The sequence below is a fragment of the Phlebotomus papatasi genome, chromosome 2 (assembly GCF_024763615.1).
Source record: "Phlebotomus papatasi isolate M1 chromosome 2, Ppap_2.1, whole genome shotgun sequence".
NCBI classification, from domain to species: domain Eukaryota; kingdom Metazoa; phylum Arthropoda; class Insecta; order Diptera; family Psychodidae; genus Phlebotomus; species Phlebotomus papatasi.
Window position 1 is genome coordinate 39,988,152 of NC_077223.1, and position 23,136 is coordinate 40,011,287.

At 38.5% G+C, this 23,136-nt stretch overlaps 4 protein-coding genes across 5 annotated transcripts in view; 3 read left to right on the forward strand and 1 right to left on the reverse strand.

The window, feature by feature from the left end:
* Window positions 1–10,914, forward strand: part of LOC129804082 (tuberin) — an 18,646-nt gene extending 7,732 nt beyond the window's left edge. The window contains exons 4-9 of one of the 2 annotated variants that reach the window (XM_055851113.1): window positions 1,310–2,015; window positions 3,992–4,766; window positions 6,177–7,053; window positions 9,318–9,940; window positions 10,443–10,544; window positions 10,604–10,914. In XM_055851113.1, the coding sequence (XP_055707088.1) occupies window positions 1,310–2,015; window positions 3,992–4,766; window positions 6,177–7,053; window positions 9,318–9,940; window positions 10,443–10,544; window positions 10,604–10,759 (3,239 nt within the window). In that variant the 3' untranslated portion in view covers window positions 10,760–10,914. Of the gene's footprint in view, window positions 1–1,309; window positions 2,046–3,991; window positions 4,767–6,176; window positions 7,054–9,317; window positions 9,941–10,442; window positions 10,545–10,603 lie in introns of both variants that reach the window. The other variant, XM_055851112.1, reaches the window with a different exon arrangement.
* Window positions 10,915–17,257: 6,343 nt separating this feature from the next.
* Window positions 17,258–17,782, forward strand: LOC129800958 (peritrophin-1-like). Its single transcript, XM_055845704.1, has one exon. The coding sequence runs from the start codon at window positions 17,258–17,260 to the stop codon at window positions 17,780–17,782; it is 525 nt and encodes a 174-aa protein (XP_055701679.1).
* Window positions 17,783–18,963: 1,181 nt separating this feature from the next.
* LOC129804146 (peritrophin-1-like) lies at window positions 18,964–19,868 on the reverse strand. The gene is made up of 2 exons (XM_055851230.1): window positions 19,626–19,868; window positions 18,964–19,567 (listed from the first exon to the last, which is right to left on the reverse strand). Exons 1-2 carry the CDS (start codon window positions 19,854–19,856, stop codon window positions 19,292–19,294), a joined length of 507 nt encoding a protein of 168 aa, XP_055707205.1. The 5' UTR covers window positions 19,857–19,868; the 3' UTR covers window positions 18,964–19,291.
* A 2,886-nt stretch (window positions 19,869–22,754) lies between these two features.
* LOC129804100 (possible lysine-specific histone demethylase 1) overlaps window positions 22,755–23,136 on the forward strand; it is a 145,838-nt gene continuing 145,456 nt past the window's right edge. The window contains exon 1 of the mRNA XM_055851171.1: window positions 22,755–23,098. Coding sequence (XP_055707146.1) covers window positions 22,874–23,098 — 225 coding nt within the window. The 5' untranslated portion in view covers window positions 22,755–22,873. The remainder of the gene's footprint in view (window positions 23,099–23,136) is intronic.

Genomic DNA, 23,136 nt, shown 5'->3' on the forward strand with positions numbered 1-23,136 from the left:
TCTCGTCTCGTCTCGTCTCGTCAATCCGTTCGTCCGTCTCGTCTCGTCTCGTTCATCCGTTCGTCCCGTCCATCTCGTCTCGGCTCGTCTCGTCCATCCGTTCGTCTCGTCCGTCTCGTCTCGTTCATCCGTTCGTTCCGTTCGTTCCGTTCGTCTCGTCTCGTCTCGTCAATCCGTTCGTCCCGTCCGTCTTGTCTCGTCTCGTTCATCCATTCATGCCGTCCATCTCGTCTCGGTACGTCTCGTCCATCCGTTCGTCCTGTCCGCCTCGTCTCGTCTCGTTCATCCATTCGTCCCATCCATCCCGTCTCGGTTCGTCTCGTCCATCCGTTGTCCTGTCCGCGTCGACTCGTCTCGTCTCATCTCGTCCATCCGTTCGTCCTGTCCGTCTCGTGTCGTCTCGTCTCGTTCATCCGTTCGTCTCGTTCGTCTCCTCTCGTCTCGTCTCGTCCATCCGTTCGTCCTGTCCGTCTCGACTTGTCTCGTCTTGTCTCGTCCATCCGTTCGTCCCGTCCGTCTCGTCTCGTTCATCCGTTCCGTTCGTCTCGTCTCGTCAATCCGCTCGTCCCGTCCGTCTCGTCTCGTCTCGTCTCGTTCATCCGTTCTGTTCGTCTCGTCTCGTCAATCCGTTCGTCCCGTCCGTCCCGTCCATCTCGTCTCGTCCATCTGTTCGTCCCATCCCTTTCGTCTCGTCTCGTCCATGCGTTCGTCCCGTCCGTCTCGTTAGTCTCAATCGTTCTGCTCGTTGGTCTGTTTCATCTATTCCATCCGTTTATTCCGTACTCTCCACTTCGTCCGTTCTGTCGCTCGTATAGACCGTTCCGTCCATCTCGTCCGTTCTATTAGTCCGTATGTTTCGTCCATCCCATGGGTTTCGTTCCTCCTGCCCCTTCTGTTCATCCCATCCGTATGTGCAATCAAACGGTTTCATCTGTTCCGTCCGGCGGTTGTATAACCGCTTTTGGAGACAGAACGAAAACAGATATCTTTAAACGGTTTTCGACAAATATGAAATAGCGGTAAAACGACATCAAATCCCTCTCCGTTCCAACCACCATTTTGGAATACCCTCATATTTAATTCACAATTTTTAGTACTCAAGAATGAGCCCATGAAAACAAAATTTAGGGAGAAGGTTCTTTAATAACTGAACTGAGTAACTCAAACGGTTTGGTCCATATCCTTGGCCTGATAGCCGACTGTGTTTTTTTTCATCAAACTTACGTTTTTCCAATTGAATTCAAGACAATGAAATGAATGAAATCCATGAGTAAGAAGATCGTTTTGGCGTTTTTTTGCAACTTTTCAGCTTTGAGTCGTTTGCCAAAGTCTCGATTTGTGAACTTTGTTCAGATTCAGTACATGTGCTTCTTTGCCATTGCCCTGCCCTACACCAACCCCTATCGCTACAATCACTACACGGTGTCTCTGGCGCACCATGTGATTGCGGCGTGGTTCCTCAAGTGTCGCCTGTGTCTGCGTAATACTTTTGTGCAGTACATAATGGCAGGGCTGGAGTCGCACATACATATGACCTTCCAGGAGATCAAGGCGAAAATTCAAGACCAAGCCAAGATGGACTATACGCCAATGAATGAGGATTCGTCCAACAGGAAGCGCAGCTCAAGTCTCACCGAGCAGGGATCGCGCAAACAGAGACGTGGCAATGTGGACTTTAAGCCCTTGGTCGATGATGCCCTCTATCAGTTCCACATGGAACTAGCTGAAACTTGCATCGATTTCATGGCACGCTACACTTATTCCTCGTGTTCAGTGATGCCAAAGAGGATGCCATCAGCGGACTTTTTGCTCGCAGGCGGTCAGACGGTCACATGGTTGATTGGTCACAATCTAGTGACCATCACGACCAGTGGCTGTTTCACGAGTCCAGTGAGAAATGGCCTCTGTGATCGTTGCAATTTGGCGTGCAAGAACTCGTCGAATTTGCGTTCGGAAGCGACGAGTGTTTCGCAGGAATTGCGGGACAGTGCCACCGATCTGCCGCCTAATAAAAGGTATACCAAAGCCAGTCTTCAGCACAGCAGGTGTGAAGTCATTTATAGTGACATATTTTCTTTTTTATTGTGTGTTTTCTAACCCCTTTTTTACCCCATTTTTACTAAATTGGTAATTGTGTGTGGAATAATTTACCTTAACAAAATTTTACAAAATTCCCAGCAAATGTTTTTATCCCAATTTAAGGTTTGATTTTTAGAAAGTTTGTTCTAATTTACTGAAAATTCAAAATTGAGGTTAATTGGTTTTGAGATGAGATGCAAAAAAATGGTTATTAAAATTGGGAGGTTTGTTATAAAATTTACAAACTTTTTACAAATCATTTCATTGTACGCAAGAATTTTGAACGTTTTCTTTATTTTGATTTGAAATGAATCTGTCATTTTGATTTGAATTTCAGCATGACTTACTTTTCTCTTTTGGTTAATGGTGTGAAAAATGACAGGAGAATCCAAAATTATTGAAATATCATGACAGATGTTCTTATGAACAAAGAATTTGAAGCAATATCCAAGGCTTTTTGAAGCATTTTAAAGATCGTGCCGATTTGCCGATCTTTGCAAAATCCTGGCGATCTGTCAATATTCGGCAAAGATCGGCAGATCGGCACGATATTTGCAATCGGCATGATCTTTGATGGATTCATTTAAATTAAAAAAAAAAAAACTTGAAGAATCTGCACGATTCTTCCAGAAAGAGAGAGATCGTTTCATTTTCCGCAAAAATCGTGCAGATTTATCAATTTTTGCTAAGATTGCTTCTATCTATCGTATCTATCATCGATCTTTGCGAAAATCATGGCGATCTGTCGATCTCTGTTAAAATTGCGCCAATTTGTGGATGTTCGTAATGATCGTGTTAATTTGTAAATCTCTCTTGAAAATTATGCCGATCTGTCAATATTTGACAATGATCGGCACGATTTTTGCAATCCGCACGATCTTTGATAGAATCATTTAAATAAAAGAAAAAACGTGTATCTGTACGATTTTTCCAGAAAGAGAGAGATCGTTTCAGTTTCCGCAAAAATCCTGCAGATTTATCTTTTTTTGCTAAACCTGTGCTTCTATCTATTGTATATATCGATTTTTGCAAAAATAGTGCAGATCTGTCGATTTCTGCTAAATTTCAGTCAATCTATTGATCTGTGCAAAAATTGTGCCGATCTGTCGATCTCTGTTAAAATTGCACCAATTTGTGGATCTCCATAAAGAGCGTATTAAATTTGTAAATCTCTTCTGAAAATTATGCCGATCTGTCAATATTTGGCAAAGATCGTGCAAGACTGTCATGTTCTGCAAAAATCGTGTACATCTATCAATTTTTGTAAACTCGTTTATGTCTATCGATCTTTGCAAAAATTGTGCCGATCTGTCGATCTCTGTTAAAATTGCACCAATTTGTGGATCTTCATAAAGATCGTGTTAATTTGTAGATTTCTACTGAAAATTATGCTGATCTGTCAATATTTGGCAAAGATCGTGCAAAACTGTCATCTTCTGCAATAATCGTGTACGTACATCTATCAATTTTTGTAAACTCGTTTATGTCTGTTGATCTTTGCAAAAATACAGCCCATCTGTCGATTTCTGCTAAATTTCAGTCAAACTGTCGATCTTTGCAAAAATTGTGTCGATCTATCGACTTTTGCAAAAATCGTTCATATCTGTCGTTCATAAATTTCGCCGATCTGTCGATCTTTGGCGAAAATCGTGCAGATCTTATAATTTTCTGAAGATATCTCGGTGATTTTGCAATTTTTGACGTCATATCGGCGCCGTTTTGTAGATTTGACATTCAAAATTCAGAATGAGTGCCACTTAAAGAACTTAACCTGCTAATCCGATGCACTTTTGTCTTTCTATAAGCACTCCTTGTCCTAAAACTACATAATTAATGTTGTAAAAAGGCATAAAGAAGAAAAATTACAATGAAAAGTATAAAATAACTGACAGAGAAATCATAAAATTTTCAGTGCTCAGGAGTCTGAGAGTTGCGATTTCATGTCGTCGACATCGTCATCATCGGCTGCAACGCCATTTTCGGCGCAGCAGCCGCAGAAGTTTTTCCGTCAGAGTTCCTCTGACGGACGCTACAGCAGTTGCTCGGGAAGTCTCGAGGCTCTGTCGCGTCGTGGCAGTAATCCGGACACAGAGTCTTCGGACGGTCAAGTTGGATCGTCTCTCAATAAACTCGAGAATCCCATTTCCATTTCATCATCGGGCATTTCCATTCCGCAAATGACAACACCACAATCGAGTGTGGATCGTCCCAGAGTCCCGTGTGCTTGCTCATGCACGGGCTGGGCAGAAGTGTGCATCAGAAGGCCCACTGGATGTACGTCCTGGGTGATGCGAATTCAGAATCAAATTGGGGAAGATTCCTACTCGAATGAATTGCCACTGCATAATCTCACGAGTTTGTTTATGCCGTCAATTGGGGGCGGAGTGATGGGTGGGGACTTTTTGAATTCCACCCCGTCACCTCAGGTGGTGACGCAGCCAGAGGAAGTGCATGAGAAGGTGCAGCACCCGAAGATGGCCGAATTGGCCAAGCGGAGGGTAGTTGACGAACAGGAGACACTGCAGTCGCAACCGTCGTTGCCGCATGATGATAAGGTGCCGCAGAGTGGAGCTTCCCTAACGGCCACAACGACGGGTCCCATTGATATTCCCAAGCAACTTCAGAAGGTCAATGAGTCTGGGAGTTTCAGTGATCACGATCCCGATGCCGATGACGTGGCTTTTCAGGTTAGTCAGATCATTAAAAAAAAATTACTTTGAGCAAACTGAGATTCTTTACATGCGTTTTTGGATCAAGATATTCGATTTCGAAATATTCGATATCGAAATTTCGAAAATCTTTATTTCGATTTTAGCTGTCCTGGATCGCAAAAAGTTTGGGCATTCCGAATTATTTTACGATTTCATAGACCTATTGAGCCCAAACAGAAGTAGATTTTGATTCTCTAATAGTGTCTTTGATAAAAGGTAAATGGAACTCTATTTGCACAAAAAGTCGTTGAAGTTCGAAGAATTCAAATTCAATTTCGTATTTTCATACTAAATTTTCGAACAAGGTGGGGAAAATTTATCAAATATCACACTAAAAAGCTGGCAAAAGAGTTACTCAGTGATTATGGAGTGATTAAATACTGGGGCAAGAACAGTAAACGTCGTTGTTCTGTTTTTTTCCTCACAACAATATGAAGACTGTCACATTTTGACACTTGAGCACTTCGAAATTCGAACAGGATGTAACTTCCGCCACCTTGCGAAAGTATTACGAAGTAGGAAAGTTTTTTTTTTGGATTGTAAAATAGATTTTCGAAGATCTCTGTCAAGATCTACTTCTGTACGGAAAGACTCTTGACTTACGATATGTTTATTTGAAATTTTATTTTCGGGTGCTTCATAAGGTTCATGTCTTCGGTCAGGGAATCGTAGGGCAAATACGACTGATCATTGAAGAGTTCTTAATTTCAAATATAAACATATTAAAATTCCACAGAATTCGAAAATGAAAGATTTCGAGATATTCGATATCGAAATTTCGAAAATCTGTTTTCGATTTTAGTTGTCAGTTGATTACAAAAAGTTTTGATGTTTCGAATTATTGTAGGATTTCACAAACCCGTTCTTTTACACCCATCTTGATCGAATTCGTAAAATCGGACTCGGGAGTTTCATTTTTTGGTGCTTCATAAGCTTCATATCTTCAGTCAGGGCATCGAAGGGTGGAGTACTACTGATCATTGGAAAATTCTCAATTTCAAATATAACTACGGTTATATTTGAACGGTTATAACTTCGGTTATTTAGTAGTCGGTAAATTTGTATTATTTCACGAAACTTTTCATTTTCGCTCGATCGAATGATCAAATTTCGACAATCGAAACGGAAGTTATGAAAATATTCACTTTGGATGTTTATGTCACTTGTTAGACTGGGTTCAGGGTAAGGTGCGACTTAATTTTGGAAAGGTATCGGTCTCAGCTGTAACATACTAAAGTCTCACCGAAAAATGGAAATATCAAAATATTCGATATCGAAATTTCGAAAACTTGAGAAAACATCCAGTCGCGCATTGTGTCCTTATATTTTTGTGACCTTGAATTCCTCGCAAGGTCAAAGTGTAAATGGACTAAAATTAATTTTCAGGATAATGACTCAAGATCGAGAAATCCAGTTCGTCGAGTGAACTCGAGTCCTGAGATGAGTTCCAACTGGCGCAATCCCTTCTTGAGTGGTCAGAAAAGCGGAGCTGGGGCAGGACCTGGTGCCCAGGGGCCGCCTCAGACGTCAGTGGAGAAGGCTGAACACGAGGAAGAACCGACGGTGCAGACGAGTGTGGAAAGTGGACAGCAGAAGAAGAAGAGTGCTTATGGGAAGGATATGAGGGTGAGTTGTGAGGCTATTCCAGAGGAGATGGCAGGATCAACGCCACCTAGTGTCGTAGGATCAGTGACAAATGAAGGTGGAGAGTTGATGATTGAGGTGACTCGAGCCAAAGGGTCTCTTGTGGCTCCTGGACACCTCACGTCCACCGGATCCCTTCCGGAAGCCGCTCCAGGAACACAGACAGTCACTCCGACGGAGTCTGGAAGTGTGACACCGCGGAAGCAGCACTCAGCTGATGATGCTGTTCAGCCACCGGTTCAGCCGAAAATTGATCCGGGAAGCATGAGCCTAAAATTGCCGATTGATGGGCAAAAAGTCACAGCAAAGCCACCACAGTCACCGGCACCGTTATCCCCGAGACTTCTGGCCAGGAATGCAGCCAATAAGATCGCGGGAACATCAGTGGGTCCCTTTGGATCCACTGGAAGTTACGATTCAGGCGCCATTGGTGACTTACCACGTGGTAGATCCAAGACAATCTCCGTTGTGAGGGAACACTACTCGCGTGATTCCAGATTACGCGGAGCCACAACAACTGGCACATCATCATCGGCTCAGAGGCGCGATGCTCCATTATCAAGTGTGAATCGATCCGGTATAAATCCGAGTTTCGTCCTCCTCCAGTTCTATCACACAGGTAAGACTTAACTGACTTTTGTTTGAATATTGGAGGTTTTCCATCAATATTTCAGGGAAAAATTTTTATCCTGGATTTAGAAATGCGTTATCCAAGATTTTTATTTTGAATATAAGGCATGGTATTTTTAGGTTTTTTCTATCTTAGTCCTTGATTTTAGAAATACGTATCTAGATAAAGTTTAAGAGTCTGGATAAAGACCCACTTAAAAGTTATCCAAATATAAAAAACTACTTGGATAAAAAGTGTAAAATTGATTAAATGTTTGTAAATGAGGATTGATGATAACAAAATCTTATAAAAATGGCGGTGATAATCTTACAGGATAATAATTCTGGATAAATACTTCTCGAAAGTTATCCGGAATAAAAATTCTTAATTCCTTGGATAAGACGTTTTCGTAATTGTCTTCAATTGTTTCAGTGGGTGATTGACGACAATTGAATCTAAAAAAAATTGTATGACATGTAAATTTTATCCAAGAAATTGACATTTTTTTTTTAATTTTAAAAGTTTTTGTTTATCCACATTTTTTATTTATCGAATATAATACTGTACCGTTAGTTGTAAACTTTTGAAGTCAGATATTATCCAAGAGAATTCGGATAAAAACAGTAATTATCCAACTGATATTTTGCAAACGTTTGATTAACTATGCAATATATGAGACGGTCAGAGCAGAAGTGGTCTCCTTTGTATGCATTTCTCTATTAAAACAGTCCACTTCTGCTCTGAACGTCTCATATGACAATAATTTTATCCGGAAATATTCAGTTCTATTTTTCAAAAGTGAAAAGTTGTGATTATCCCATTTACTATGAACATTGCTGACTTAAAATGGTTTCTAAATGAATTTTCAAAAGTTGGATAATAATTATCCAACTGTAAATCTTCAATTTTTCTTCTATTTAATGAAAAATAGTAGGTTTCCTTTTAAATGTGTTATGTTTTGAACAGTACAGTATTGATATGATACAATAATTTTATCCAGAAAATATCAATAGGGTAAGTGTGCCAAATTTCGGCATAGTTGCATTTAAGCGCCAAAGTCTCAACTTTGAAATGTAATATCTTTAATAGAAATTGATTTTTTTTCACTCCTTCTGTTTAAGGAGTGTTGCTTAGAACCTTGTAGAAACTTTATCCTCTTTATTTACTCTAAAATCATTCTTAATACAGTAGAGTCTCTGAATCTCTCAAATTCGAACGCCGTTTGGATACAAAACGTCAATTGTGAGGTTATGTTAGAAAGTTCGTATTCTTGGTGAATGAAAATCATATTTATGTGCTTCTTCCTAAATATTTACATAGATTATGGTCGTGTAAAATGAAAAAGAAGTATGTTACCATTAAGACTTGCGAGAAAGTACGAGAATTTGATTCAAAGTACAATTTAATCTCACACAAATTTCGTTAGTTTTGAAAAATCGTTCGAATTTGGGAGGTGAGAAATGTCAAAAATACCCCCCGAGCGTTCGAATTTAGGAGACTCTACTGTACATTTTAAAATGAATAAAAATTTAGACATAGCTTTGGTGCCCTATTTCGGCCACCTTCATTCTCATAGTTCCTTGCCCTTCAGGAATTCTTCTAATGCCCTTTTTACGTCATCTCGTTTGTTGAAGCTACATTTTTTGTTATTCTTTTGCATTGTATAATCTCTAGAGTATGTAAAAACTAAAAATTCATGGAAACTCGAGGAACAAAAAAGGTGGCCGAAATTGCAAGCTGGCCGGAATTTAGCACACTTACCCTATCTTTTTTTCAATTTTAAAATATTTTGTGTCCGTTTTTTTTTTTAATTTTTCTAATTGATTATTCTGAAAGGTGATTTGGGATTATCCATTGGATAACACATTATCCAATTGAAAATGTGTATTATTTATCATTTTTTTCATAAACTCGATATTCATTATTTGTTGAAAAGCCTTCAAATCCATTATCCATGATTTATACTTGTTTTAAACAGTTTATCCATGTTATCTAAAATTCACACAAGAAAAGTTTGATTGTACTCGTGATAATCCTTTTCTTTAAATTTCGAAATTGTTCGTAGAAATGTGTGTTTGCTGAGAGGTCAAAGAAGAATTTGTCAAGAATGTTATTCATGTTATCCAGATAACAATACAATGAATACATATTTTTTAGGATAAATTTCTAGGTTTAAGAAAAAATCACAGGGTCTTTAAGTTTCTAAGCTAAGCATCAAAAGCTTGGATAATATCAAATGTGTTTTATCGCGATTTTATCTGTCCCAATCGAAGGTCAACTGCAGCTGAATGTGACTGAGAGGCCTCTGAGGGTGGACGCAACAAATGCCAAAGCCATTGCATTATTGGATTTAATTCCGCCTTTCGAAACACATAAAATTGGTGTGTTGTACGTGGGATCGGGTCAGTGCAACAATGAAACTGAAATCCTAAAAAATCGCTTTGGCTCTTTCCGCTATGCTGAATTCCTGCAAAAACTGGGCACTCTGGTGTCCATTAGGGATGCCAAAGAGCACAATCTCTATATCGATCTTGACATGGCTGATGGACAGTTTACGTATATCTGGCAGGATGATATTGTTCAGGTGGTGTATCATGTGGCTACGTTGATGCCTAACAAGGAACAGGATCCCAATTGTACAGAGAAAAAGAAACACATTGGGAATGATTTTGTGAGCATTGTATACAACGAAAGTGGCGAAGAGTACAATCTCAACACCATCAAGTGCCAGTACAACTATGCAAGTGTCATTGTGGAACCTTTGGAAATGAACAGTTGCAGGGTGTACGTTCGGGCCAAGGAGGACATCAAAGAGTATGTGGCGTATTCTGAACCAAAGATCGTCAGTGATTCCAGCGCTCCTCTCCTTGCTAGGCAGTTGGCTTTGCACGCTAATGTAAGTAGGCTATCAGTTTTGTTAATTTTCAGATTATCAGCACTTGGATAAAGAGGGTACTTTGTCTGGATAAACTTGATACATTGGAAATGAAAGCTACCTTTATTGATTTAAAAGCTAATTAATACACTTTCTATTAAAGTTATCCAGGTTATCCAAGATTTTGCTTAGCTGGATAATCTTGGATAAAACTGTATTTGAACACAAAAATTTTCATGGACTTGAAATCGAACACTTGATACCTTTTTAACATTAAAAATTTGGTTTGGATAAATCTGGATAAGCGTCAACTAAATATGATTTACTGACAATTTGTTTTACTACTGGCATTTAATTTTGTATATTCATTTTTTTTTTAAATAAACTAAAATGTATGTTTGGTAGGTATATTTTCAAAAAGAGGGCGTGGCATAAATTTTTTGACCAATCGTGACATTTTCCGACATTTTGAAATTTAATCAATGCATGATGCCTTTTCTTTTGGTTTCTATCATGTTTTTAGCTCGCCTCTCTTGTGTCCAAGAGCTTGAAGAATAAAGGACAAGGACCTTATGCGTCTAATTGGCTGGAGCGGTTGCGAAAGATCAAGAGAATGAGGACAAAAGTAAGGTTATGAAACAGTTTTTTCTCTTTCAAATTATCAAGAAATTTGTTGATCTTTAGCTTCTCAATGAGTCAAAGACTGCAGCTGAGGGCATGGGAGGTAGTCAGCAAGGCGGTGGAGCTGAGCAGGACAAAGGTGGAGGAGGAGCTTCTGGGCAAGACGGCGCTACTGCCAAGAAGTCTCAAATGGATGATTTTACACTGTACACGCTGTAATTTCCGCGATGAACACCGAAACCACAATCTGTGGCGATTTAATTTGATAAATTGGCGGTAAATTGCGCCATAGATGCTTTGTGTGTTGATACTATTGCTAATTGATGTAATTGAATGGCTGACAAAGAAAGAGATAAAAAAATGAGCAAGTAAAATGTCTGGTTCTTTTATTTTGAACTTGGCGAATGGTCAATGTGGTAAGGTTAGGTCTTTTATCATCGAATCTCCATCGGAATTTTTTTTTTATTCTCTTCAAGTACAACCGTATCAAACTATTAGAATTGGCGATCGACACAGATTTAAGATCTGAAACAAAATGGGGGACAGCCGCATGAGAGCATTTAAAACATAACCTTAAATTTTACATGAGCAATCTTGCCCTCTTAGAATCTTCCGCAATTCTGGCTTTCTTTCCTTGTTTATCAGGTATTTTCTAACTTTTCAGTTCAAAATCTTCCTCGTAAACGACCTTCAGAAACTTTGTCATAAATCAAAGCTTACAAATTTCCAGTAAATTCTCACTTCTAAATTTTTATGTCCGTCATGATCGAATTCCCACCAAAAACTGACATCTCTACGTTTTCACCTACATGGCAATACTAAAACTACAAAATAATGGCTGCCCAATTCTATTAATTTTTGAATTTGAATCTGCAACATGCTCCTTGAACTGAAACTTTTCATTTCCAGATTTTGTGCCACAGTTTAAATTAGTGAAGATGCACTCACGATGCCGCTGATAAAATGTGAATTGGTTGGAAGCTTTGCATATATATCACGTATAGGTACTTATTTACTTAGGTGGCTGCAACGTCCCTTTAAGGGACTGGGCCTCTCGTACTATCCTCCTCCAGGCCAGACGACTTTGCGCCATCTCCCTCCAGCACCTCAGCATCTCCAGCTATTTAAGGACACTGTCCACTTTCCTTCCATCGCTTTCTGGGGGTCCTCTCATCCTTGTTCTTTCAGGCTCATTGTTTAGTAGCTTTGACATCCTTTGGATCCTTTCAGCTGGCATTCGCTGGATATGGCCCAGTCAGGCCAGCTGATTTGGCGTGCTTTGATGGTGGCCATAATGCCTATCTCATCATAAAGGTGTTCCAGCTAATGGTTCGTCCGGGTACGGTACTCTCCACTAACTATTTCCCTCACTAGCCATAGATCTGTCTAAGCATTCGTCTTTTATTCGTGATTACTTTTCAACTTGGATCGTCAGTACTACCTCTAAAACCATAAGTAACCATAGGCCTCACTCTCGTTTTATTATTATAATCTTCGATGACCAAGAAAGCAAGATTACGAAAACTCGCAAGGAGCCCCAGATTAAAAAGAAACGATTTTATTTTGTGGTGACGCTCCAACCTTCATGGTGGTTACGTGGTTCACTTATCTACCTTATTAATACTCTAATTATAATTTAGAAATTGTGTCAAACATACACCGGCTATCTGCACAGAGAAAAAAAATACCCTAGAATCAATACTTTTTTGGGATACTTTTGGTATTAAAAGGGCTCCAATACCTCGTGGTATTAAATTCTAGGGTATTTTGGGATTAAATTCAAGAAAATCTCTGTCATTGATTTAATACCATAAAATCATTAAATTTCAATCGCAATGAGTATTGATTCTATCCCATTTTGGTATTGATTCTATCCCATTCTGGTATTGATTCTATCCCATTTTGGTATTGATTCTATCCCATTCTGGTATTGATTTTAATCCCATTTTGGGATCGATTCTATCCCACTTTGGGATTGATTCTATCCCACTCTGGGATTGATTCTATCCCATTTTGGGATTGATTCTATCCCACTCTGGGATTTATTTTATCCCACTCTGGGATTAATTCTATCCCATTTTGGGATTGATTCTATCCCACTCTGGGATTGATTTTATCCCACTCTAGGATTGATTCTATCCCATTTTGGGATTGATTCTATCCCACTCTGGGATTGATTCTATCCCACTCTGGGATTGATTTTATCCCACTCTGGGATTGATTCTATCCCATTTTGGGATTGATTCTATCCCACTCTGGGATTAATTCTATCCCACTCTGGGATTGATTTTATCCCACTCTAGGATTGATTCTATCCCATTTTGGGATTGATTCTATCCCACTCTGGGATTGATTTTATCCCACTCTGGGATTGATTCTATCCCATTTTGGGATTGATTCTATCCCACTCTGGGATTTATTTTATCCCACTCTGGGATTAATTCTATCCCATTTTGGGATTGATTCTATCCCACTCTGGGATTGATTTTATCCCACTCTAGGATTGATTCTATCCCATTTTGGGATTGATTCTATCCCACTCTGGGATTTATTTTATCCCACTCTGGGATTAATTCTATCCCATTTTGGGATTGATTCTATCCCACTCTGGGATTGATTTTATCCCACTCTAGGATTGATTCTATCCCATTTTGGGATTGATTCTATCCCACTCTGGGATTGATTCTATCCCACTCTGGGATTGATTTTATCCCACTCTGGGATTGATTCTATCCCATTTTGGGATTGATTCTATCCCACTCTGGGATTAATTCTATCCCACTCTGGGATTGAATATATCCCACTCTGGGATTGATTCTATCCCATTTTGGTATTGATTTTATCCCACTCTGGGATTAATTCTATCTCACTCTGGGATTGAATCTATCCCACTCTGGGATTGATTCTATCCCATTTTGGGATTGATTCTATACCATTTTGGGATTGATTCTATCCCATTTTGGAATTGATTCAATCCCACTCTGGGATTGATTCTATCCCATCGGGAATGAGAATGATACCTTAATAATATAAAACTGATACCATAGTATCGTAGAATATATACCTCAGTGGGATAAAATCAATACCCTATAGTCCTTTTGGAATCGGTTTGGGAAGGAAGATGGTAATGACGTGTCTTGTGCGAGTGTTTTGTATTTAAAGTGAAGTCTGAGTGTATGCTGTCGTTTGCCTGGTTATTAGTGCAAAAGGGCTGCAGTGGATACAGTGTACACACCAAAATACCAAAATGGGGTAGTCAATACCCAAAGTGGGATAGAATCAATCCCAAAATGGGATAGAATCAATCAGAATGGGATAGAATAAATCCCCAATCCCTAAATGGGATAGAATCAATCCCAGAGTGGGATAGAATCAATCCCAAAGAGTGGGATAGAATCAATCCCAGAGAGTGGGATAGAATAGAATTAATCCCAAAATGGAATAGAATCAATCCCAAAATGGGATAGAATCAATCCCAGAGTGGGATAGAATTAAAAGTGGGATAGAATCAATCCCAGTGGGATAGTGGGATAGAATCAATCCCAGAGAATGGGATAGAATCAATCCCAGAGTGGGATAGAATCAATCCCAGAATGGGATAGAATCAATCCCAGAGTGGGATAGAATCAATCCCAGAATGGGATAGAATCAATCCCAAAGAGTGGGATAGAATCAATCCCAGAATGGGATAGAATTCAATCCCAGAGAATGGGATAGAATCAATAGAGTGGGATAGAATCAATCCCAGAATGGGATAGAATTAATCCCAAAATGGGATAGAATCAATCCCAAAATGGGATAGAATCAATCCCAGAGTGGGATAGAATCAATCCCAAAATGGGATAGAATCAATCCCAGAGTGGGATAGAATCAATCCCAAAATGGGATAGAATCAATCCCAGAATGGGATAGAATCAATCCCAGAATGGGATAGAATCAATCCCAGAATGGGATAGAATCGATACCAAAATGGGATAGAATCAATACCAAAATAGGATAGAATCAATACCAGAATGGGATAGAATTAATACTGTTTCCTAATAAATAATGACTTTCAAAAATCAATGCTGCAATGGGATTAAATTAATCCCACGAATTCTAAAATTCAATCTCAAATTGAGATAGAAACAATACGATTTCCTCCTCAAAAAATTAATTTCATAAATTTAATACCAATATGTCCTAAAAGTAATCCCAATATTTCTTAACTTTGTTCTAGAAATTAAAATCAATCCCAATATGCACCTATTTTCAAGAAAATTTGGGATAATTTTGGTATTGAAATGGTGGGATTAAAATCAATACCATGGGTATTGAATCTGGATACTTGAAAAATTTTCTCTGTGTGGTTTAACTATATTTACGGCTCAATAAAGACCCTGGAAGACACGAAAATGATGACAGGAAATAAATGCAGATACGACAATGGTCGATGCAACCGATGCAATCACTCTCCATTCCGTATCCTAAATGGAACTGTCACTTTATTGCGCATTTTCCGAGCTTCACTGCGCTGCCTGCTAGCGGCGTACTCTGACATTCCATCATCTGATGCTCTGCAACCGCGCCATCTGTGAGGCGCTTTAACAACGCGGTGCACAGCGCAGCACGTCCAGGACCACGCTCACCTTGTTGCTTCAATGAGCGTCTTCCATACCATCAGTTAAAATTTATTTTCATAATTATGGCCTCGACATACTACAGAAATTTATGTCCATATTGAAGCAAATTGCCTACGCTTATGAAGGAATAACTGTTAAATATGGACATAAATTTCTCTAGTGTGTAGAGGCCACCTCAGTTGAGCAAATTCAATCAAATTCTTGAAAGAATTGCAAATTCTGTATTTAAGTTTAACGGGTTTCGTAGGTCAGGAAGACTAAATAACGGCATATTTTCATTTAATGTTTTTTTAAGCTCCTACAGTAGACTCTCGCTCAATCGGCTCTTTTTCAATTGGGCGAAAAATTTTGTTGACAATTTTCACGTTTAATTATGAAGCTAATTCGCTCAGATTCGCTGTAGTTCTTCCTATTTTATCGTGATTCTTTATAATTGAGCGCTTTTTGTGGAAATTACAAAGGCTTTGACGCCCAAATCCATCGATAAACCGGATGACATTGTGCCCCAAATGCCCAATTGAGAGAGAGTCTACTGTAAATATACAAAAGTGCAAAATTTAAATATATTTTCTGAAATGTTCTTTTAAAAATTACTATTTTACACACTGATAGACTATATTGTATCATGTGCAAGGGGTCCCGGTATTACAGTAGACTCTCGCTAATTCGGCTCCTTTAACATCGGGCTACTTTTTAATTCGGGCAGCAGTTAAATTTGAAGAAAGTTTGTTGACATTTTTCAAGTGCGATTATGATTGTCGAATGAAACAAATATGCTCAAATTTGCCATGCTTTGTCTCAGTTGCGATGTGATTTTGCATTGTTGAGGGGCTTTCATGAAATTTAGAATTAATATGTAGATATATGTATTAATATGTAATATGTAAACTTAATATGAGTATGCAGGTGAACAAAAAATCGTTGCATTTCAAAGCATTTGATGCCCGAATTTCTCTCTAATTCTGGTAACATTTCGATCCCAAATACACTAGATCCCGGCATTAATGCACATTTTCGGGACCGAAAAAACGCGCGAAATGGCATTATGCATCCAGAAAATTTGCATACCTACAGGGGCTTTCTTTTGAATAAATTGACCGTTGAACGAATTTCGCGCAGAGTAAAAGTCGGTAAAAGTAGTTCAAACAAAAAGATTCAAATGTTTCAACTAATTCAACAATATAAATGCATTAACAAACAGTACATGGCCAGAGTTCTTCAATAAATGGTTAGAATAATAAAAAAAATACCTTAAAAAAAAGAAATTAAAATTTTGTTCTGAAAAAGTAGCAAAATGTTTTCAAATTTCCCGCGTCGCACAATAGTATGCATTCAGGCGTATTTCAAAAATGATTTCATAAATTGACTCCCGATGGTAGGCAAATTTGCATAATTGTGTGTGCATAATTCCGTCAGGTGCATAATCCCGAAGGACTTAATGCCGGGACTGAGTGTACCCGAATTTGAGAGAGTCTACTGTATTTTCGAGGCAGAGAAAAAAGCGCGCGAAACGGCTCTATGCATACAGCAATTTTGCATACTTTCAGGAGACTTCTTTTGAATAAGTTACGGAAACGCCGTAAAATATGCAAAATTTTAGACGCCAATTTCTTTGGCTATCAGCGTCAACTGTTCATAAATAACGCATTTCAAATTTACCGCCTTGAAAAAAAAATGCATCCACTTAGGGGTTTATCAAAAATTATTTTACAAATGAGCTCCTAATGACCGGCAAAAATGCATAGATGTGTTTGCAGCTTGCATTAATCTCGTTTATGCATAATTCCGATATGCATAATCCTTGGACCCTCTGTAGTCGTATTGTACTTATGCATACTTATACATATAGGTCTGCATGTTACCTTTCCGGCAGCCACTGAAAATATTTGTGTCACCAGTTCCGTAATTTTCAGTAATCTTATCTTCAACAACATTTTCTTACAAGATATTCCTAATAGATTTCGCAAGAAAAAATACCAAATAATTTGAAATATAGATCGTAGGATAAGATTCAGGAATGTTATAAATACCCTTTCGTGTTGGAAGCGCTAAATCAATTTTGTAATTGCGGAGTAAGAAGAAACACATTTGTGAAATGAAGTGGTTGATTGTGTTGAGTGTTTTTGTGGCCAGTACTATGGCTCAAGATTGGGAGATCCTGCCAAGGTGTGAAGGCAAGGACTGGCAGTACTTCCCAGATCCCGGAAGTGACTGCCGTAGTTATTTCCGCTGTGAAAATGGGCATCCTGTGAGACACTATTGCGACCAGGGTCTGCTCTTTGACACCAATACTATGTCCTGCAACTGGGAACAGTCTGTGAATTGCCCACCTGCCCACCATCCTGATCCTCCCTTCCCTGAGCCACCAATTCAGCATCCTCCTCAACATCCACCACCTCAGAATGCTCCATCTCCGGCTGGTACTTGCCCACCGCACGAGGATCCACAGTTCCCCACTCACTTGGCAGACAACAATGACTGCACCAAGTTCTTCAAGTGCCTCAACGGACTTCCCATTCCTCAAAATTGCCCAGCGGGAACACACTGGAATGATACCAAGAAGTTCTGCGACTACCCAGGAAATGCCCAGTGCTGGAAGCGCATCAGGTTCATCCGTTGAATTCTCGAGGCATTATAAATATTTAATCAATAAATTACCGTTTTTACACCATAAACAATGTTTATTTTCTATTGTTAATAATAAATCAGAGAAAGAACGATATCTCCTATTCATACCTGAATTGATTATTTTTTTTAGGACTTTAAAGAGTTCCGAAAGATAACGTTCTGTATCCGACTTTCCGGTCTTGTAATCCCAGAAATACCGGTCTAGAAGCCAAACGGTTTGAGATACAAATTTTAGGTCTTCTGTGAACTTTCATAAGTCGATGATCCCTATCGGCTCCTCTTTATCCCGATCATAATAGTCAAATCTTTGATAACTAATTTTTTTAGTCCTTAAATTTTGGTTACCAAAATTTTGATCGCTGAATTTTTTAATCCCAAATTTGGATAACCATATCTTTGATTACTAAATTTTTGAGTACTGAAATTTAAATGACAAAATATTTGATGAATAAATTTTTAAAGACCTCTACACATTGGGGGCTGTTGGGTGCAATTTTCGTCAAAAATTGGGTTTTTGAAAGAAATTGTCTACAGTGCTTTAGATGAAAACGTCAAAATTCTGTCAAAAAGCATTTTTTGATGAAAATTGTTCCCAATGTGTAGAGGCCTTAAGTTTCAAATTTCGATAACCAGATATATGATTTGCTATATTTTTTGTTCCTCAAAATTTTGATGGAAGATTTAATCACTAAATTTTTGAATCCAAAAATTTTTATGACAAAATATTTGATAAATCGATTTTTACAACCAAATATTTGATCAATAAATTTTTAAGTATCAAAATTTTGATAACCAAATATTTCATTACCAAATAATTAAGGGTCTCTACACACTAGAGAAATTAATGTCCATTATTGAAGCAAATTCCCTACGCTCGTGTAGGAAGAACTCTTCAATATGGACATAAATTTCTCTAGTGTGTAGAGGCCATAAGTCCCTTTCGATAACTAAATATTTGATAATTAATTTTTTTGGCGAAATGCTTTGGCTTTTAAACTCCTCTTAGAAGCAGGAGGAAGATATTTGAATAGTAATGTTTATAACAGCTAGGTTTTTCGTGAACGTATATAGTTCATCGAAAAGAGGTTAACATTACAAAGAGTCATTGGCTTTTGGTCAAAACTAAAAGTATTACATTTGAACACTTGACATAAATGACTAAATTAAGATTCCTTTATTTCTTGATGTTGTTTATTGTGTGATGAACCTGTTATACTCTTAGAAAATATAAAACTGTACTACTCTATCTCAAATCATATAGATTTTTTAAATTATAACAGTAAGTTATTAGAAACACTCTGCGAATCGGTGCATTTTTTCTGTGGTTGTTGATAGATATTTTCAAAGTGTTATAAAATATAACAGTACTAAGGTTGCTCAGGTTGAACTTAATATTTTTTGTTCGAATGTTGGATTTTTCTTGAAACCAGCAACAGTTTAAGACAAATTTCAAGAAACTTTAGCAAGTAGGATTTACCAATCCATCTTTATTGTCTCAAGACTATATTTCTTCGAGACCTACAACTGCTCCTGGAACGCAGATAGCATTAGGATCGCATCGACGAGTCATGTAGTCAAAGCGTGTTCCAGGTTGACACCACATGTGCCAAAGATCGCCTTCGATACAAAGGTAGAAGCGTCGGCAGTCGTGGTTATCCGGCCAAGCGACCATAACGCCAGGTGCACAAGTAGGTGGTGCAGTTGGGGGTGTGTTGGGCGGTGCAGTGGTTGGTTGAGGGTAAATCGGTGGCCAATCCGGAATATCATTAGGTCTCATCTGAGGAAAACCAACTTGTTTAAATTTTGATCGTTATTGGTTCATCTTGCTTCCTTACCCTGCAAGTTGACTGACCTTCGAGGACACATTTGCGTTCTTCTTGCTGCCAGTGCATCCCAAAGGGGCAGGAAAAGTCATGCATCTGCCCATTGACACATCGATAGTATCGATTGCAAGCCTCAGGATCTTGCACGTAATCCTCAGTTAAATTTTCGTTGCATGTTGGCTTGCTGACTGCAGCCAATGCACCTCCCAAAAGTGTCACTAAAATCACGCTTTTTGTGAACATTCCTCCAAGTTCTAGGACAAACTGCTTGATATTCTGCAGAGGTTTGATTTTTACTGGACGCTCCATTAAAAGTCTCTCTGTGGGAAACATCGTTTGGCAATTTTCTTCGATAAGATCACAATGTCCGATATAGTTTAGTGATTAAGAAGGTGTGCTTTGACGCACTGACATATTATTTTGCGTATTTCCGCGGAAGTAGAATTGAGACTCAGACTTTCGAAAAGGAAGAACGATAAGATTGCAATCTTTTGGGCAAAATTGGAAGATTAAAGATTGAGTCCAATGACTAAGAAAGATGGTTATATTATAATGTTATGATTCCGATTTCAATTTGTTTTCTCATTCATGGAGACAATTTTTTTTGGTCTTCGTTAAAATTTAAAGCTTTTACAAAAGTTTGAATGTATTTTCAAGATAGATGATGCTACATCTTTTTCCTGAAGGGTTAACTCTTTCCGGACCACAACATATCCAGCGAACGAATTTCACTAAAACTCACTTTATTGTAACTCTTACTGGTCAAATATGATACTTTTACAGAGAAAGAATTTTTTCCTCCTCTGGGAAATTGGAAAACTCATGGGTACTCTCGTCCCCAAAAGAACGCAAAGGATACAAACTTCAATTTTCCCAAAGCCAATATTATCGATTTTGTAAACTATTTGTGCGTGTCAAAGAACTCCTGTACGATGTTGATCACTAAAACAAGGTGAATTATTGACCAGTATCTTGTGGGATGTCCAGGAAGTGCTAAAAAGACACCCAGCTCCTGCTTGTCAACAGATTCCTCATAATATTTTACACATAACACTTTAAAACACATTTCTTTCAACACGATGTTATTGCAGACACATTAAGCTTTCTCAAGAGCCAAAAAAAAAACACTTCATAGACAATCAGAATTCATTAAAATCAGGAAAAACTGGAAAAACTTCCCCGAAAGCAGTCTCCCACGCTGCCAATTGTTAAAATTATCGGCCATATTGGCAAAAATGTCGCTCCCGTTTGGAATTTTATTACAAGGTTAGTGTCAAAAAGCAAATGGCGGACATTGGCGGGATAATCTTACATTTGACCTCTAGATTTTTGGGGACTAGAGTACCCATAAAGTTTGAACAAGTTTTTTGAAAATTTAAGAAAAAATAGTTTTTCGAATTTATGCAATCTGTAATTGTTAGTTATCATACTTATTGGCCCCGAGAGGTTTTTCCTTATTCGGGTCTAGAAATATCAAAACAGTCACAATATCTCCAAGGAAGCAGAAAATCGAAAATTCACGATTTTTGACCAAAAATATCTAAGCTCAGGAGTTAATTAGGATCCTGCAAAAAATATCCTAAATTTGGACATCCTTGTAGTTTGTAATCATCCACAAGAATCGGAATTTTATCGATTCTAAATTGTCTAAAAAAAGAAATTTTTCCATGGGTACCCAGAGTCCCAAAGGAGACGAAAGAGTTAAGGATGTTCTTCACCGTTCTCATGTACTATTTCCAATCGGTAAAGATCTTAAGTGCTAGAATTAAAGAATAGCTCACGAACAGCAGAAAGCGAAATCATCTGCATACAGCAACTTAACCTGTTCTAAGCTGTTTCTGTTTTCTAATGTTTCACTCTGTTCAGGATTGGCTTAGCGCCATCAGCATCTTGTAGAGGCTGTGGGGCTGCCCTGGAGACAGTCGAGCACTTCTTTTGGGAATGCCTTTCATTGGATATATGTAGTGAAATTCTAGTATCGTCCAGGGAGGGGATAAGGATCTTACGCCTAAGACGAATTTGAGTTATATTCATAAATCTAATTGGTTCTGAATAAATAAGATGCACGGGAGATACAAAGGCCTCAACAATCCTAAGTATTACTATATCGTTTTTACCATCATAACCTAAATGTAATGAAACTGAATAAATAATTTTGATAATTCTAATTAGAAAATTTCGTGCAAATTCCATGGAAATTCTGTGGAAGATCCGTAGAAATTCCGTGGAGGTTCCGTGAAAATTCCCGTGGAAATTCCGTGGAAATTTTGCTTGATTCCAAACGGAATTTCCCAAAATTCACTTTAAATTTGTGGCTGGTCATTTTTGGAATCAGTTGTGTTCTGCTCAAAACATGCTGAGTGACACATTCGGACACATTGCATGTGTTAGAGAAAATGCGCGGATTAATAGGTGTGATTTTGAGAGAATAAAAACTAATTCACTGTCTGAATGCCCGGTGAAAAAATATTTTCAGTGTCACAAAAACATGGAGTTGGAAAAATAAAATTTATATACTCAAAATCCATGCAAAAATATGATTCGCGGGGGACTCTTTCCCGTGAGTTCGAGCATTCTGCAATGCTAAAAGGCTTTTACTATCCCTTTTGGGTCTTTTTGAACCTTTTGAACAAATTTATGCCAAAATTGTTTACCGTAATATTTTCACTTCGATGTTTATGCCTAAAATTGACGCTTCAGGTAAGGTAAACGATATTTTTTTTTACAGAACAACTCTGAAGAAATTGCAATTTGGACTGTGTAAAAATTCATCCAGTTGAATAAATTATTTTGAGAATGAAGAATTGCATTGAAGAAATTGATATCGAAGACTAAACTGAGACCATTTTCACCTCCAAAAGAAAACTTTGAACTTTGAATGGCTTTACTGAATTATTTAAGCATTTTAAGTCATAAATTGTTTCCAGTTTTTTTTTTTTTTTGTAAATCAAAGTCGGAAAAACAATGTAGAAAAAATAATGAAAAGCTGATCTTGTGATCCAGTTTCTTTCTGCCGTGAAATCGACTTTTTCGGGGTTTTCGGGCTATAAACCGCCGCTTTTTTATGAATTATGGCGGGAAATTTAATCGAATTTGGCGGGAAGATAACTCATCGACAACTCGTACAGCTGCGCGACTCTTCAATTTTCCGCTCAGTTTTGTTTACATCCGCGACTCCGGTGTTTCTCGGGTTTGTTGTGAGTGTTTTCCGGCGGGTTTTTCAGTGAATTTTCCGTGAATTGACCGTGCGTGCGTGCGTGATGACGACTCCCGGAGAAATGGACTGTGTTACGGTGATCAGTGACGATTCGGACGTTGAAGTGACGACGCTCAGTGAAATAACAATCACTAGGATCCCGGCGAAACCCCGTCCGTCCCTTGTTCAGGCCGAGGGGGCTGATCCGGGGGCATCTTCTGGGGCTCAGGCATTCGAGGGACGTGAGGAGTCCGATGGGAGGCGCATGAGTCGCCGCAAGAAGGCCAAGGTAAGTTTTTGGGGGAAGCAATTGTGAGGTTATGTTGA

Coding starts and splice junctions, on each gene's coding strand:
- LOC129800958 (XM_055845704.1), top strand. CDS start 17,258: ATGAAGTGGTTGATTGTGTTGAGTGTTTTTGTGGCCAGTACTATGGCT.
- LOC129804146 (XM_055851230.1), bottom strand. CDS start 19,856: ATGTTCACAAAAAGCGTGATTTTAGTGACACTTTTGGGAGGTGCATTG. Junction 19,568..19,625: donor AAGGTCAGTCAACTTGCAGG/GTAAGGAAGCAA, acceptor GGTTTTCCTCAG/ATGAGACCTAATGATATTCC.